The 14444-nt window shown below is 40.9% G+C and overlaps 1 protein-coding gene across 3 annotated transcripts in view; it reads left to right on the forward strand.

The window, feature by feature from the left end:
- The window catches only part of sash1a (SAM and SH3 domain containing 1a), a 202604-nt gene that overhangs the window by 116551 nt on the left and 71609 nt on the right, over positions 1 to 14444 (forward strand). For all 3 annotated transcript variants that reach the window (XM_069932254.1, XM_069932256.1, XM_069932255.1), the window contains exons 3-9: positions 766 to 816; positions 937 to 986; positions 3260 to 3300; positions 5925 to 6014; positions 8658 to 8770; positions 9574 to 9663; positions 11067 to 11190. In XM_069932254.1, coding sequence (XP_069788355.1) covers positions 766 to 816; positions 937 to 986; positions 3260 to 3300; positions 5925 to 6014; positions 8658 to 8770; positions 9574 to 9663; positions 11067 to 11190 — 559 coding nt within the window. The remainder of the gene's footprint in view (positions 1 to 765; positions 817 to 936; positions 987 to 3259; positions 3301 to 5924; positions 6015 to 8657; positions 8771 to 9573; positions 9664 to 11066; positions 11191 to 14444) is intronic.

A 14444-nucleotide genomic window follows, 5' to 3' on the forward strand; every position in this document is an offset into this window, starting at 1 on the left:
CTCAAGCAGTGAGACACATGAGGCGGTTCTGGGGGGTTGTGTGGCGGCACACTTACTCGTAGCGAACTGGCCCCGCTTGTACCGCCACGCTGGCGGGGCAGCTGCGAGTACAGGGCGCCGTCGGGGGACCTCCTTGCTTCATTGTTTGATCTGAGCGCAAGCTCCAGACAGCGTGATGACGTCACCGCCCGTGCAGGGACGGAGCTCACGCTGCCCTTAAAGAGGCATGCACGGGTTTTGAATTAAACTGTCGTTGAAACCAACGACGTGGTGGTTGAGAGTCTTCTTTCCTCGTAACTGCCACTACAGGATTTACATTAGGAAAATGGAGAGAGGCTCGTGGAGCATGAATTAGCTGGGCCAAATTGCCTGTTTTTATACTATATATCATTATGTTGGCTGTGTTTCACATTGGATAATTGACATAGTTTGTGGGAACTCTGTCAGCAACAACTAGCTTTGAGCCAGTGTTTTTAAATACCATTGATATAGTTGTGGCATCATGAATAAGATTTAGGGTAAAATGCACACTGAAGTTCCATTCCCCACAAAACCAGTAATGACAAATGTTGCCTCTCTTATTTTGAGAAATTCCATCTCTATAATTAGGTTTTCAGGCTTGTTTTTGTCTTTTTAGATAAACAGGATGCAGTAGCTCCGTTGATTCTACTCTATTTTTTTTCTCATGATTTTGGCTTTGATATATTTGGATTGAAAACTGCCACGTTTAATGATTCACAAAGACTGCATGTGTTCTGATTTTAGGAAAGTTCGGTTGTTAATCCGCCATCCCCACAGCTGCTGTCTGAGACTGGAGTGAGTACAACTTCCCTACAGATCCTCCTGGATCCTTTCCCAGGAATTTGATAAATTCATCCTCTGACTTCAGAGCAGCTCTTTTTTGAAGTGGTCACTGCCTTTAATTTTGTTTCCCAGGAACTGCGTGCGTTGGGGAGTGCAGTGTCAACACCAGACAGTGAAAGGAAGTAAGTAGTGTTTAGATCCCAAAACACTCTTACATTTGCTGCTTTTAAATAAACACACCAGGTTCTGTAAGTATTTACAGTAGTGTTTAAGTTCCTCAACATGGGTGTGTTTGTGTCGTAATCTCCACTCATGTGCCTGTGTGATAATTGTCAAGCCATCTTGATTAATCAGACATGATAAACAAACCAATCACATTCCATTATCCTATTGGGTTCATTGTAAAACTCAGTATGGTTTATGCTGGGCTGTACTTATTCACATTAGTGAAACACTGAGCTCATCTCATTTTTCAGATTCTGATTTCTCTTTTTCTAAAATGTAGCCTCCTTAATCACATCCTCATTTACAACACTCATACCACTCTTTGTGGTTCATCTTCCCAGACCTTTGAGTTAGAACATTCCCCCTTGCCATATTAACTTTTTCTGTTCTGATTCAAGTTTTCCTTACCCATAAGCAAACCTCTCGTCCCAGAGTCCTTGGAATCGGAAACCTGGACCTGAACAACTGTACTATTATTGTGAAACAAGATCCTGTGTGTCAATCTGAGCTTGAAAGTTCACATTTTCTGAACAATTCCGACCAATATGCATTTATCCAAATGTAAACCGCCACTCTTTAAGATTCCGTTGTTCTCCGGTTCATCAGAAACACAAAATGTGTTTTGTAAAGACACACAAAAAGATGCTATTGTCAAAATGAGAAAGAGAGGCGGAAGAGCGTCGCTTCAGAGACGTCGAGTGTCTGTGGATCCCACCACCTCCTCCGATGCTGCCACCTCCAATGTACCTCCGTAGCAACATGGCAGTCTAGCAGCCAACATGAGCTCCAGGTGTCCGAGTCGCTCTTCTCAGCCCCTGACACCCAATCACTGATGCGATCAGAAGTTGTTAGTGCCAGACGCCCTTCATTGTCAGTGCCATGCCACATGAGGCCCTGCTCACCATTGGCACCCTCACAGATCCTGGTCTTGCGTTTCTTCCTTATCATCTGATTTTTTTTAGATTTAGACTTGCTTGCTGTTGTCACATGTAACATGATGCATGTGAAAAGCTGTCTTTTGCCTGCCCTTCAATTTGAGCAAAGAGATGGCATGGTCTGGTGACACTTTGCAAAAAGAGAGGAAAAGAAAGTCTCTTCAGAGTCACGAGTGGTTGAAAATCTCTCCAGTTGTACTACATCTCAGATCCCACCATCCAATGAGCAGAGCAGCAGTGTTTGGGCTGATCATTCCCCTTGATATATGGAGCTCTTGACTTGTTACATCAGTGGCTGGTGTCTTGTTTGCCTGGGGGTGTTCGTGGTGGTGTGGTGTGCATTCTTGAATGCACTCATTAGTCTGGTGCTTATTCCTAACGGGTGAGTGATCAGGGCTTTCTGTGTGGTCTGCTCCAACCTCCTACTGTGGACACTTGCCTATTTCTCTCCATTGCTTTGCACTTCTGCTCCTTCGATCAGGTGTTCCCTCACTTCCCCAAAGGCATCTACCAATCTCGCCTTTGCTGTATGTACTCCGTATTATTCTTGATATTATCACAAAACATCTATGAATGATGAAGCTCTTTGGATTTCCTAAAGGCTTTCATTAAGAGACCACTCCTTATCGGTGGGGCGGGAGGCGGGGTGTTCTCCCCGTTCCTGGTGCACAGTGCCAGTCTGCTGCTCTGCCAGAGTCGGCAATCCTTTGTGGTTGCTTCCTACACAGGTGTTACCATCTTGGTCCCAAACTCCGCAGTCACAGAATTTTAAATAAAACATGGTTGGCTCCTTTAACAGGCCATTTAAAGCCTGTACAGAGCTGACAGCAGTCGGATTGGGTGGTAGGACCCTTCGGGCGAGAGATGACTCTGCTCCCTCCCTTTTCCAGTTTTGCACCATTGGTGCTGCCATTTTTTTTGGATAATATGTAAGAATAGATAAAAGATGGGATAACTAATGGAAAGCAGAGGATCAAATGAGCAGGTCATTTTCAGGCTGGCAGACTGTCACCAGTGGTTAAGTTCAGGTTCACACTGCAGACCATGTAAGAGTTGACATCCAGGCCAGTCCACACTTTAACCAGCTCATGGCTTCTTGTTGCTTGGGTCTTTGAACTGTAAAAATTAACATGCTTAAAATATTTGTTCTGCAGAGAATGTTGAGCCAGGGTATTTTATTAAATCCTGAATTTATGTATGCCATTTTCTCACACCTTACTTTGCTGCTCCATCCAGTTTGTGGAACCAACCCCACAGATGTTCTGGTCTCTGACACATTTTTATGTTTTAAACAGGCGCTTGATTTGTAAGTCGAGCTCTGAGGATGGACCAGTTGGTGAGTGCGATTTTTGTTTGGATGTTTATTATTAAACTGTTGTTGTGCAATATTCTCAGGATTTACCCATCCACTTTTTTATTGGTTTTGTGCATCTGCCAACGATCCTATTGATCTATATTCTGTTATCTACCCCATTCTATTCTCCCACCAGCCACACGAATACCTATATTTCTTTATCTATCTTTCGTTGTGTATTTGTGGGAGTTTGGGGATGGTTTGACACACTCCAGCAGATTGTTTTTTGCAGTGAGAGCTGATTGATGTGAACTCTGTGAGCCCACGGGCCTGATTCCATGCTGTATGATTCAATCATTCAATGGTACCATGCAGGATGTTTTGGTGTTGCCACAGTGTTGATATTCAGGTGCTCACTTGTAATTTTTTAATCTCTTTGCCTATCATCCAACTGTTTCTGCTTAGCTACATCTATTTATCTATGCACTTATTTAGAACCAATTTATTTCTTTGTTTAATAGTACCAATGTATCTCTCTTATAAAGGGTCACCCTGGTCACGACCTCTTCTCGTTGCTGCCTGAAGACCAGTACCTCTAGTCTTAAAGAACAGTTCTTTTTAACAGCTGTCAAGCTCCTGAACCTTCCCTTACTACCCTAACCATAAACTATTCCAGGACAGCAAAAAGACCCGTCTTTGACTATTGATACAGCACTTTTATTTCTTGAACTTACAGTAACTCTCCCCTGTTCAGTCACACACTCCCGAGGTGGGACATGGAGTGAAGCGCCCTCTCCCTTGTCCTGTCACACACTCCCAGGGTGGGACTGAGTGAAACTCCCTCTACCCCCTCCACGTCACACACTCCAGCCCTCCCAATGTTTGGGAGGTTTCAGTGATATTCTACCACCCTCCCCCCCCCGTCCCCTCTCATCTTTCCAAACTCTAGTGAGTACAGTCCCAGAGACCTCGAATGTAAACCCCCTTGTTCTCCTGAATTTCCTCTGGATCCTTCTCCAAAGCTAGCACACCTTCTCTTAGGAAAAACTGATCACAGTGTTGCTTGTGGTCTGACCCATTTTTCCTTGAGACTAAAACACAAAAGTTTGAAGACATTGTGAATGCAGTAAAAAGTGTGTTCAGATTTGGTTACTTCAATGTAGGAGGGATATGGAAGCAAAAGAAAGGGTGTATGAGAGATTTACTGTGATGTCTCCTGGATTGGAAAATTAGTCTTATGAGGCAAGGTTAGCAGAGCTGGGGGGCTTTTCTCTTGCCACGAGGTGACATGATTCTGGAGTTCTCATAGACCCAGACGGTCAACTCACACCCTCTTAAAAGCCCCTTCAAGATGTATCCTGTCTGATTGCACCCAACTCCTGTTTCAGGCCTAACTTGGGATGTCTTAAGATGTCCCTTGGGATGCTGAAGGTGTTGAATAATCTGGAGAGAAGCAGGATTTGCTACACTTGTACCAATCCCTGATTGGACCACATCTGGAGTAGTGAGGGCAAGCTTTTGACTTTGGTTAAGAAAGGATACATTGAAAGAAGTCCAGCAGAGGTTTTTCAAAAAGTTGCCAGGACTACAAAGGTGAGGTTATGAAAAATAGTAACACCACCAGGTAGGAACTGGAGAAGGCAGCATTACTCTTGTGACATCTACTGTTCAGTGAGGTCACATCTGAATTCCATTTTTTCCCCAGACCATCATAGCCCTAACGCCTCAAAGTCTCTCTCATTATTAGGGAATTTCTACTTTATTCGAGAATTGTGTACAAGACAATGTATAAATCATTTCTGATTCATATTTTGTGTTGCATTATATAAAAGTTATGTAATTAATATGTAGACAATATATAACATGTAATATTTCTCTCTACCAACCTAATAAAAATATTTTAAAAAGAAAGTCTCCCTCACAGCCTCAGCTGCCAGAATAGAGAATTTCAAAGATTCACAACCTTTGATCGAAGAAGTTCTTCTTCCTCTCTGTCATTTGCAGTCAATCCCCTTCACTGAAACTCTGCCCTCACTGCGCAACAGCTGTGCCTGAAGAAACACAGCTCCAAGTTGATTTTTATAGTGCCACTACCTTGCCAAGCTCATGCAGACGCAGGTCTTGCAGTGGGATCACCCGTTATTTATGACCCTATTTCTGTTCAACCTTTCCTCGCTTTCATCCCAGGCATGAATCTATTGAATATCCCCTGAGGCAAGACTATCCATCTGTTAGAATTCTACCAAGGGCTCATGCAAGACCCACCATGTAATTTGTCATCTTGATTACTGATTGTTTAACTTTGTGATTCACACTGGAGGCCCAAATCTCTGTGAAGCCCATCACTTTATACAATGTAAATCAGTTCTGTTGGATGTTCTTCCAACAAAAGTAGATGATTTTATTTTTGATACACTACAATCCTTGTATCATATTCTTCTCCATTCATTTCACCTACCCATGTCTCTGTGTCATCCCCACTTCACTTCCCCACCTCTTTTGTATTGCTTTAGGTCATGGATAACGTGCATTCAATTCGTGTTTTGAAGTTGTTAATATCAAGTTGTTAAAGCAGCTGTGGGAGTGTAGTTGAGGAAAGCTGCAATCTTTCCTCTGAAATAGAGAAGGGATTTGATGCTGCCTAACTATTTGCGTTCTCCTTACAGGAAGTGCTGAATGGAAAAAGAAAAATAAATCCTTTTGGCAAGGTTTTCGGAAACTGCAGAAAGGGAGTTCAGTGCGGGAATCGTGTAAAGGTGAAGCAATATTGAGAGGAGTTTTCATTTCACGTTGTGAAAACTGTGTTTCGGAAAGGCTGTCAACAGAGTACAGGTGGGAGGGATAGTAACTGTCCAGCATTGCCCTGGAGTTTCCAATGAATAAATTAAGGAAAAAATGTTGGTGTTGTAAAGAGTCATACAGATTTTAATTTTCCTGTGAAAGGTTCGTTGAGCAATGACAGATGAGAGATGGGAAATGGGCTGCTTGATGGAGGAATGCAGTCAAGGTGGGCGATCATAACAATGGCCTCCAGGGAAAGGTTGACTTCCCAACCACTGGATTAAATTGTTTATTGTCACATGCACAGAGATATAGAGGAAGGCTTAGTTCTGCGTGCCACACAGCCAGGTCGCTGAAGGTCTCTACATTCTGACATCATTTTGGATACACAGAAAAATATTCATAGTGATGGTAACCAGATCAATCACAACAATTCAACTTTGACCCTTGCATTAATATTAACATAGCAGGCAAATCAAAATAGCAGCAGCTTCCTGACAGAAATCTGGCATTGCCATTGCTCTCATCTTGGACCCATAAAGTGTCCTGGCTCTGGTCTAGTACCTTCTCTCCCTGTTGGCAATTCTCCCTCTTCTGTCAAACTGGCTACAATAACAGAATCAAACTTAATTTGCAAAATTTAATTTAATGCTTGACCAGTGGTAGCTTTACCTTCTTGGGTTTTATGCAGAATATACTTCCTTCATTGGGTTCAGACTCCAGTCATATCATTGGGTCTCTCGTATCTCACACAGATTTATATCTCACCTTCAGTGTAGCTAAGAAACATGAGGTGCTTTACAGAACCATCATTGGTCAAGTTTGACTGATCTTTATTCAGACAGCAGTAACCTTAAAGGAGAAAAGAAAGGGGGTGGAACATTGAAGAAGAGAATTCTAGAGCTGGGTCCTAGACTTCTGAGAAGTGACCATCGTAGGTGGAGAATTGGAGGGCCAGAGTGTTCCAAGTCTGCTGAAAGTTCCAGAGGTGGGGATTTGCAAACATACAGTGAATTCCTCTGCCATTCCAGTGAAGAGTTCTATCTTCTTTTTCTCAGTGTCTCAAGCAGACCAGATTATTGAACATACTGCTAAGCATCACAAGGTGTTGAAATGCTTTTGGGATAACTACAGCTGAATGATAGTTCCATTGTGTGTGAACAAATGAAATCCCTGACCTCCAGCACGACTCTTTCCTCATTAGCAATTGGGATCTCTGCTGGTGGTTTTAAAGGTAACCATAGCATGGATTCCTCCGGCCAGCAGCTGCTCAATTCCAGCGCATCAGTTGATGTCAGCCTGGATCAGTGTGCTGGGAAAGCCTTTGGTTAAGAGAGTGGACTTGGAAGGACTGAGAGTGAAAGGCTTTTGGTCTGTATCATCAATAACAAACAGGTAGTCTGATAGGAACATGGCAACAGGACCAGACAGTTCATCACTAAGTCGGTTCTGTAATGAACCTTGATCTTGAGAGATCCATTTATCCGCCTTGATATCATATTCAGTCAATACATGAACTAATTTTCCAACAAAAACTTACGATGGGGGCAAACTGACCTCCATCGTTCATGGCTTGTCAGGAGGTAACAATTAGTGGATAGTCTCCAGCACCACAAATGATAAATATGGACTCATCATTCTCACTGGGCGAGACCTGATGGTCCCAAACACATTTGGTGCACCTTTGTGTGCTCCACTTTCACTGTGGCTATATTTTCAGCTGAGACTGTTAATACATAGCCAGGAGCTCATCAGTGTGGCCCAGAAAACTCATGAGTAGATACTGGTGCTGTGGTTAATAGTGACCAGGCTGCAATATTCAACCTTGACATTGAAGGAACTTTTGTTGGAACTTTTGGTCAGCCAAAAGGTTATGGTTGAATGGGTTTGATGGCTGCGTGACTCATTTATGTTCCTAACGGCCTATGGAAGATGTTGATGATTCAGCTTTCTGCTGCTGTTCTTAGGTATCAGTTGGTATACAAGGCAGAAGGTAAATGGTTATGGCTTTTCTATGTGTGTGTTGTGATGTAGTGTTCATGTCACTGAAGTAGGAACACCAATTCAGAGAACCATCCTTTAAACTTTTCCATGGCACATTGAAAACCCAAGTTCAGTTTTGCAGCAAAAAAATGGATGCTTTAAGCAAAGTGAACAACTCTGAAGCCAAAGTATTCTCAGTTAAAATCCAACTGATTCATTGATGTCCATTGTGAAAGAAACCTGTTGTCCTTATTTGGTGTGGTTTCTACTTGGGCCCAAAAAATCATTCCATTGTATCAAATCTGCAGCAGAGCCTGTCATTGCAGCCTGAATGCAGCTAGGATTGGGAAAGGATTGCCATCCTTTCTTATGAGACCCACATCCCATAAATTTGTGTTTAAAAGATGTGAAACCTTTTGATTTTCTGACGCAGCACTCACCACTGCAGGATCATTTACTCATCTTTCAGTTGCAAGAAAATGAAACTGCTAAAATTTCATTCCTTGAATTTTGAGGTGTGGGGCGATAGCTTGAGTTCTGTAGGGCAAGAACTCTTTTGAAGCTCTTTTAATTACAGGTGGATTTTTTTTCTTCCTCTCTTCTCGTACTTGACGGTTTCTCTCCGGCCCGTAAAGGAGATGATGTTGGATTCGTGGCCAGTGAGATCACCATGAGTGATGAAGACCGCATTCAGCTGATGATGATGGTGAAAGATAAGATGATAACAATAGAGGAGGCACTTGCCAAGGTAGACCCACCCATGCAGTTTGAAGTAGCTGTGCTATGTCTACAGTTTTAGTTCCCTGAGATTCGTTCTGTCACAGGTTTCCTGAGTCAGGATTGGGTTCAATGCATGCACTCTTGAGATGGCCTTTACCCTGATTACGATCAAGCCTTGTGTCTTTTAGCGCACTTTTACATTCTGTCATCAGTGACTGTGATTGGGTTGTTATGAATGTAAGTTTGGACTAGCAGAATGGGGATATTTTCAGATGTAACTAAGAGGGTGGGGAGTTGTTTGGGTATTTTCTTTCATAAAATACCAACATTTTATTAACATCTATCACTCCCAACTATGACAGAACTCCCAACCTTGACGTATACCTTGAAGAAGCCTCAGGACTGAAACATCAGTTATATATCTTTACCTCCTATGAGTTCTTCCAGCCATTTTGTGGTTTTAATAGTGTCACCTTGCACTTGTTTTCTTTTTGCTATTATCCTGGATATTACTAAGATTTTCACTGGAAGAAATCATGTATTTCTTCAACAAAAGTAATGTTTGTAGCCAGTACCATTTATGTCATTATTATGAGGAAGTTTGAAGCTAATTTGCGCAAATTATTGTCCCACAAGTAGCATCCCAGATCTTGCATCTCCCCTCCCCCCCTCAGTTTGTAATCTTAAATTTCATGACCAAGTTTCTGGAATAGGCTTGAATTCTCAATCTGAATCCAAGGCACAGATTACTTAAGTTTTGTAGAGCACCTGATATTCTCAATCCAGTCTGTTTTATTTCTTAACAGAAAAAAAATCTGAATTATTTTGCAGCTCAAGGAATATGAATGTCACAGTAAGGTGTCTCTGAACACTGATACACATGGAACCCAAGAGCAGTTGGATGAATCCTCTGATGGTGGTGTGAGTAATGTTTAATGTTTCTAAACTCCTGGGAGTCACAGAGGAGAGGGTTGAGCTAGGGATGGTGGTGGTGGTACAGTTCTTGTGCTCAACTTCCAACACCAGTTCAGGTTTTTGATCTGCTGTTTAAGGAAATGGTTTCTGTGCTGAGAATCCTAAGATTTCTCGGAGTTGTTTGCCAGAGCTGCATTGTTGCTGAATGAGTACAGTGGCGCAAGACATAGTTGAAGGGGCTTTGAGTGGGAAATCCACTTGAACAATGTGCACTAACCAACAACACTACTGATATCAATGAAGGATTAAGGAAAGTGTATGTATTTTAGTTTATTGTTTATTTGTATGTCTTTAATTGCTTTTATTTGCTTACTCTTTACTTAAAATTCCAAATTTCCAATTTTTTTTCATTTTGAACTTTTTGAATATCAGAAACATTCAGAGCTCTTGATATTTTGGCACCCAGCTAAGCTCCACGTTGATTCCTTTCAGCTATTTTGTGGGCGGGACATGGTCCGTACCTGCTCACCCTCGCCACCTCCAGGTGAAGGAAAGCTAGATTTTAGAGAATTTGGGATATCTTTCTCCCACATGCTATTGAAATATTGATAGTGGTGACTCGAGGAAAGCTAGATCAGTGGGATTTTGAAAATGCATCTTTAACATGAATGGAAGGGATTTTTTTCCCCGGGGCAAACAGGGAGAAATGTAGGATTGCATACATGCGCTATCTTTCTTGTTCTCTTCAGAATGCCCCAAAGAGCTTTACAACCAATGAAATCCTTCAAAACCTTAGTCACTGTGGTGTTGTGGTTAATGTGGCAGCCAATCTGGCAAGCTCTCTCAGACAAAATTGTAAATCAATAAAATATTAGTTATCAACAGTGTTGACTGCATATAGATGTTGTCCTAATTGCTCCATGACTCCAGTTAGTGCCATGAAGTCTGGAAGAGTGCTTTAAAGTTATGTTCCTTGGTGGTGCACTGAAATATTGGTCAAGATTTAGATCTCATGTGTTCAGGAGCTACTGAGCCAGAGCTAACATGGAGTTGGGCAGGAGAGCTGTGCAAGGTGATCATCATGGATGGCTTGATTCATGATAGACATGAGAGGAGAAATGAAATGGGTACAGCTTGGGTCAAATAACCTGGGTACCTTTGTCCACTGTAGCCCAATGAATAAATCTAATTTTCCACCAGCTTCAAGGTGCCACTGTCTGTGGCTTTGATGCCTGGGCCACCTTCTTGCTCCCTCTGCTTCCTGCTCCCTTCCTTATTCAAGGACATCAGCAATCACTGATGTGGAATCCACCAGGCTGCAGGGCAAGTTGTAGATTTCCTGAATTGAATCAGACATAATTCAGAAAACTTATCACATTTAATACAAATCATGCCTTTCCCCTCCTTAGATCTGGGAACAGTTGGATGATGACTTCCAAGAGGTGAAGTTTAAAAGGCTCCACAAGTTGGTTTCTTCAAAACGCAAATCCAAAAAGAAACTGGTCAAAGTCGAAGAAATGAAGAATACTACAGGTAAGCCAGAGCATATTCCAGTACAGCTTTGATGCAATGTATATCATTGGTAAGGGAGCAGAAGACCAATGAGATACATACAGTCTGTGTAACTGCATTCAGAGAGAGCAATTCATAATCTAAACCTCATCGGATCTGAAGTGAACTTGAGATTCTCCGTTTTTAACCCTTCCTCAATTTGAATAATACCTGTTCATCTCCAATAAAAAAACAGAAAATAATGCAAATACTCATCAGGGCAGGCAACATCTGTGGAGAAAGAAACAATATTTGATTCCTAGGCTTTCCTAGTCTTCATAAGGTTATAACGTAGTTTCTTTTTCCACAAATGCTGCTTGACTGACGAATTATGTCCAGCATTTTATGTTTGTTTTTCAGGTTTCCAACAGTCACGATGTTTGACTATATGCTCTAATGTTTACTTCTAACCTTGCTGTATTGATGCTACTACATATTAAAGGACTCAGCCCATCCCTGCCACACCCTCTTCAATCCCCCTCCCCAATCGGAAAGAAGATTCACGAGTGAAATTATGCACCACCATTATGCAAGGATGGTTTCTTACTTGCTGTTATCAGATTCATGGATGAATCCCAAAATAGTAATATTAATACTGCTTTTGCTCCAACCAAACTGATCTCAAACTCTGCACTTTTGTACTGTGTACTATGTAAAAGATATCGAAATAGTCTGCTTGCAAAATAATGTCTATCAATGTATTGTGGTATAGGGGGCAATAATCTTGAACTTGAACATTCCCTCTTTGACCACATGCTTGCATTCTTTTACCAATTCTTTTCTCCAGTGCTTTATAAAATCCTCTGAAAATTAAAGTGAGTTGCATCTGACACTTTGCAGATCCAATTGGCCACTTCCTAAACATCACTTTATTAAACATGCTCAGCACAGCTTTCTTCAACAAATGCACACTGGCTGCCTTTTACTAACCCAAGCATTTACATTTACGGAATTTTACAAAAAAAATAGGCTTTCCCTCCATTATATCCACAATGACTTATCAAACACATCTAATTCCACTTTTCCCCCTCCTGACCCAATGCATAAACCCCTCCCCCCTTGCAATTCCCTATATTGAATGCACTTTATGGTGGGCATTTAACCTCCAAAACCAGTTATGAAAGGAAATTGGAAGCCCCTGATTTTGCCGAGAACTCCCGACACCTCTGCAATCTTGAACTGGATCTATTCAATACTTAAGAGTGGCATAAAGTGCTTGTATTTATCAACTCTCCTCCCATCTGTTTTCTGCCTGTTGTCTATAACCTTTAACTGAAAGAAAAGGACCATCTGCCATTTGCACCTCAACAGTTCTGCACGTGCATTGTCGTTGGAGAGCTGGGTACTTCATTTCTGATTCGCCATCTTGCCTTCTCTTGTTGGTTTCTTGAATACAGCCACAGAGCCTAAAGATGGAAGATTCTCCAACAATGCCTGCCTTTTGCATCTCCACCAGATCAAGTGGTGACATGCACAGTTCTTCCACTCCATCAGTTGTTTTTTGCAAACTGTGTTGTTGTCACTATCATGGGAAGTGCATAAGCCAGCCAGATGGATCTCTGTGGGAGACCAGTTGGTATTTGCTGATGAAGTCAGGCATGTTAACTGTAAAATGTCAGCCCGATAGCCTTTGTTCACCCAAGCAGATGGCACTCTGTGGTGAGGTTCTTGATATTCATGCAGGGAACAATAGAAGCATACTGCACAGAGAGGCCATTTGGCCCTACTCATCCATGCCTGCAACATTGTCATTCTGTCCAAGTCCAATTTATCTGCATTTCGTCCTATCCACAAAGCTATCCAAATGCCTTCTGAGCATGGATGTTGTATCCACTTCTACAGTTCCTGCTGGCAGCTTACTCCAGATACAGATTACCTTCTAAGTAGAAAAAGTTGCCCTTCCGGTACCTCTTAAATTGCTCCTCTCTCTCCTTAAACCTATGTGCTCGTGGTGGAATTGTCTTTCTTTTCCTTTTTAAAATATTTTTATTGAGATTAACATAATAATCCATGTACAAGTTATTAATCTAGTGAAGCAATATGATAACATATGCATAGCATATAATTAAAGTGAATGCAATTCGACAAATTTTAAATTTCATCCTTAATTGTTAAATGTGATTGTTTGATAAAATCATATAAAAAATCATATAAATCATTAAAAATAATATAACAAACTTCATTATACCTTAATATAGTGTCTAAAAAAAGAGATATCATCTAGGATAATCATCATTAGATCCCATATTTCCATTTATCAAAAATAAAAAAAAAACCTAATACTAATCTAACCCCTCCCTCAATCAAGGTTGCAGGAAAAATACAAAGATGGATCAAGTCGCGATCTCCAGAAGACGAACAAATCACCTAAAACTGTCAATTATTATAGTATTCTATAAATGGATCTCATACCTTTTCAAACTGAAACTTTTTATCTTTATACCTAATTTTCTCTGAACTTAAACATGTCATTACGTCCTGTAGCCGCTGTGCATGAGTTGGTGCGAGTTCATCTTTCCACTTCATTAAAACTGCTTGTCTGGCTGTCAAGGTGCTAAAAGCTAAATCTTTCTCTTGAGGTGCCAATAAAAGTTTATCTGGTTCATGCGAAAAACCAAACCGGACAATTAAAGGGCGTGGATCTAATTCAATCTTAAAAATCATTGATAAATACTAAAAAATGTTCTGCCAATATCCTCGTAATTTAGGACATTCCCAAAACATGTGAATCAATGAGGCCTCAGAAGTTTTACACTTTTCACGAAATGGATCAACATTCGCATAGAAACGGGATAATTTGAGTTTAGATGTGTATTCTATGTAGTGCCTTGAATTCTAATAAACAGTGCCTTGCACAGAATGATCAAACTAAGAATGGAATACCAATCCTCATCTGTAAAAGTTATATTAAGATCAGTTTCCCCATCATTTTTAATCTTAACCATTGAAGCTAGTCTTAATTCAATAAATCAATATAAATATGTGATATCAGTCCACTGTGAACAAACTGTACATCAAAAATATTTGAATCTGCAATTCTAGGAAAAGAATTCAATTTAGACTGAACAAAATTCCTAACTTGCAAATATCTTAAAAAAAACTATTAAAGATTTTAAATTTAACTGACAATTGTTCAAAAGAAGCAAAGTTATTTCGAATAAATAAATCTTTTAAATTTTTAATACCAAATCTGTACCATTCCTTAAAGCCTTCTTCTTTGAGTTATTTTTGGGCGG

The sequence above is a fragment of the Narcine bancroftii genome, chromosome 4, assembly GCF_036971445.1.
Source record: "Narcine bancroftii isolate sNarBan1 chromosome 4, sNarBan1.hap1, whole genome shotgun sequence".
In the NCBI taxonomy this organism is placed as follows: domain Eukaryota; kingdom Metazoa; phylum Chordata; class Chondrichthyes; order Torpediniformes; family Narcinidae; genus Narcine; species Narcine bancroftii.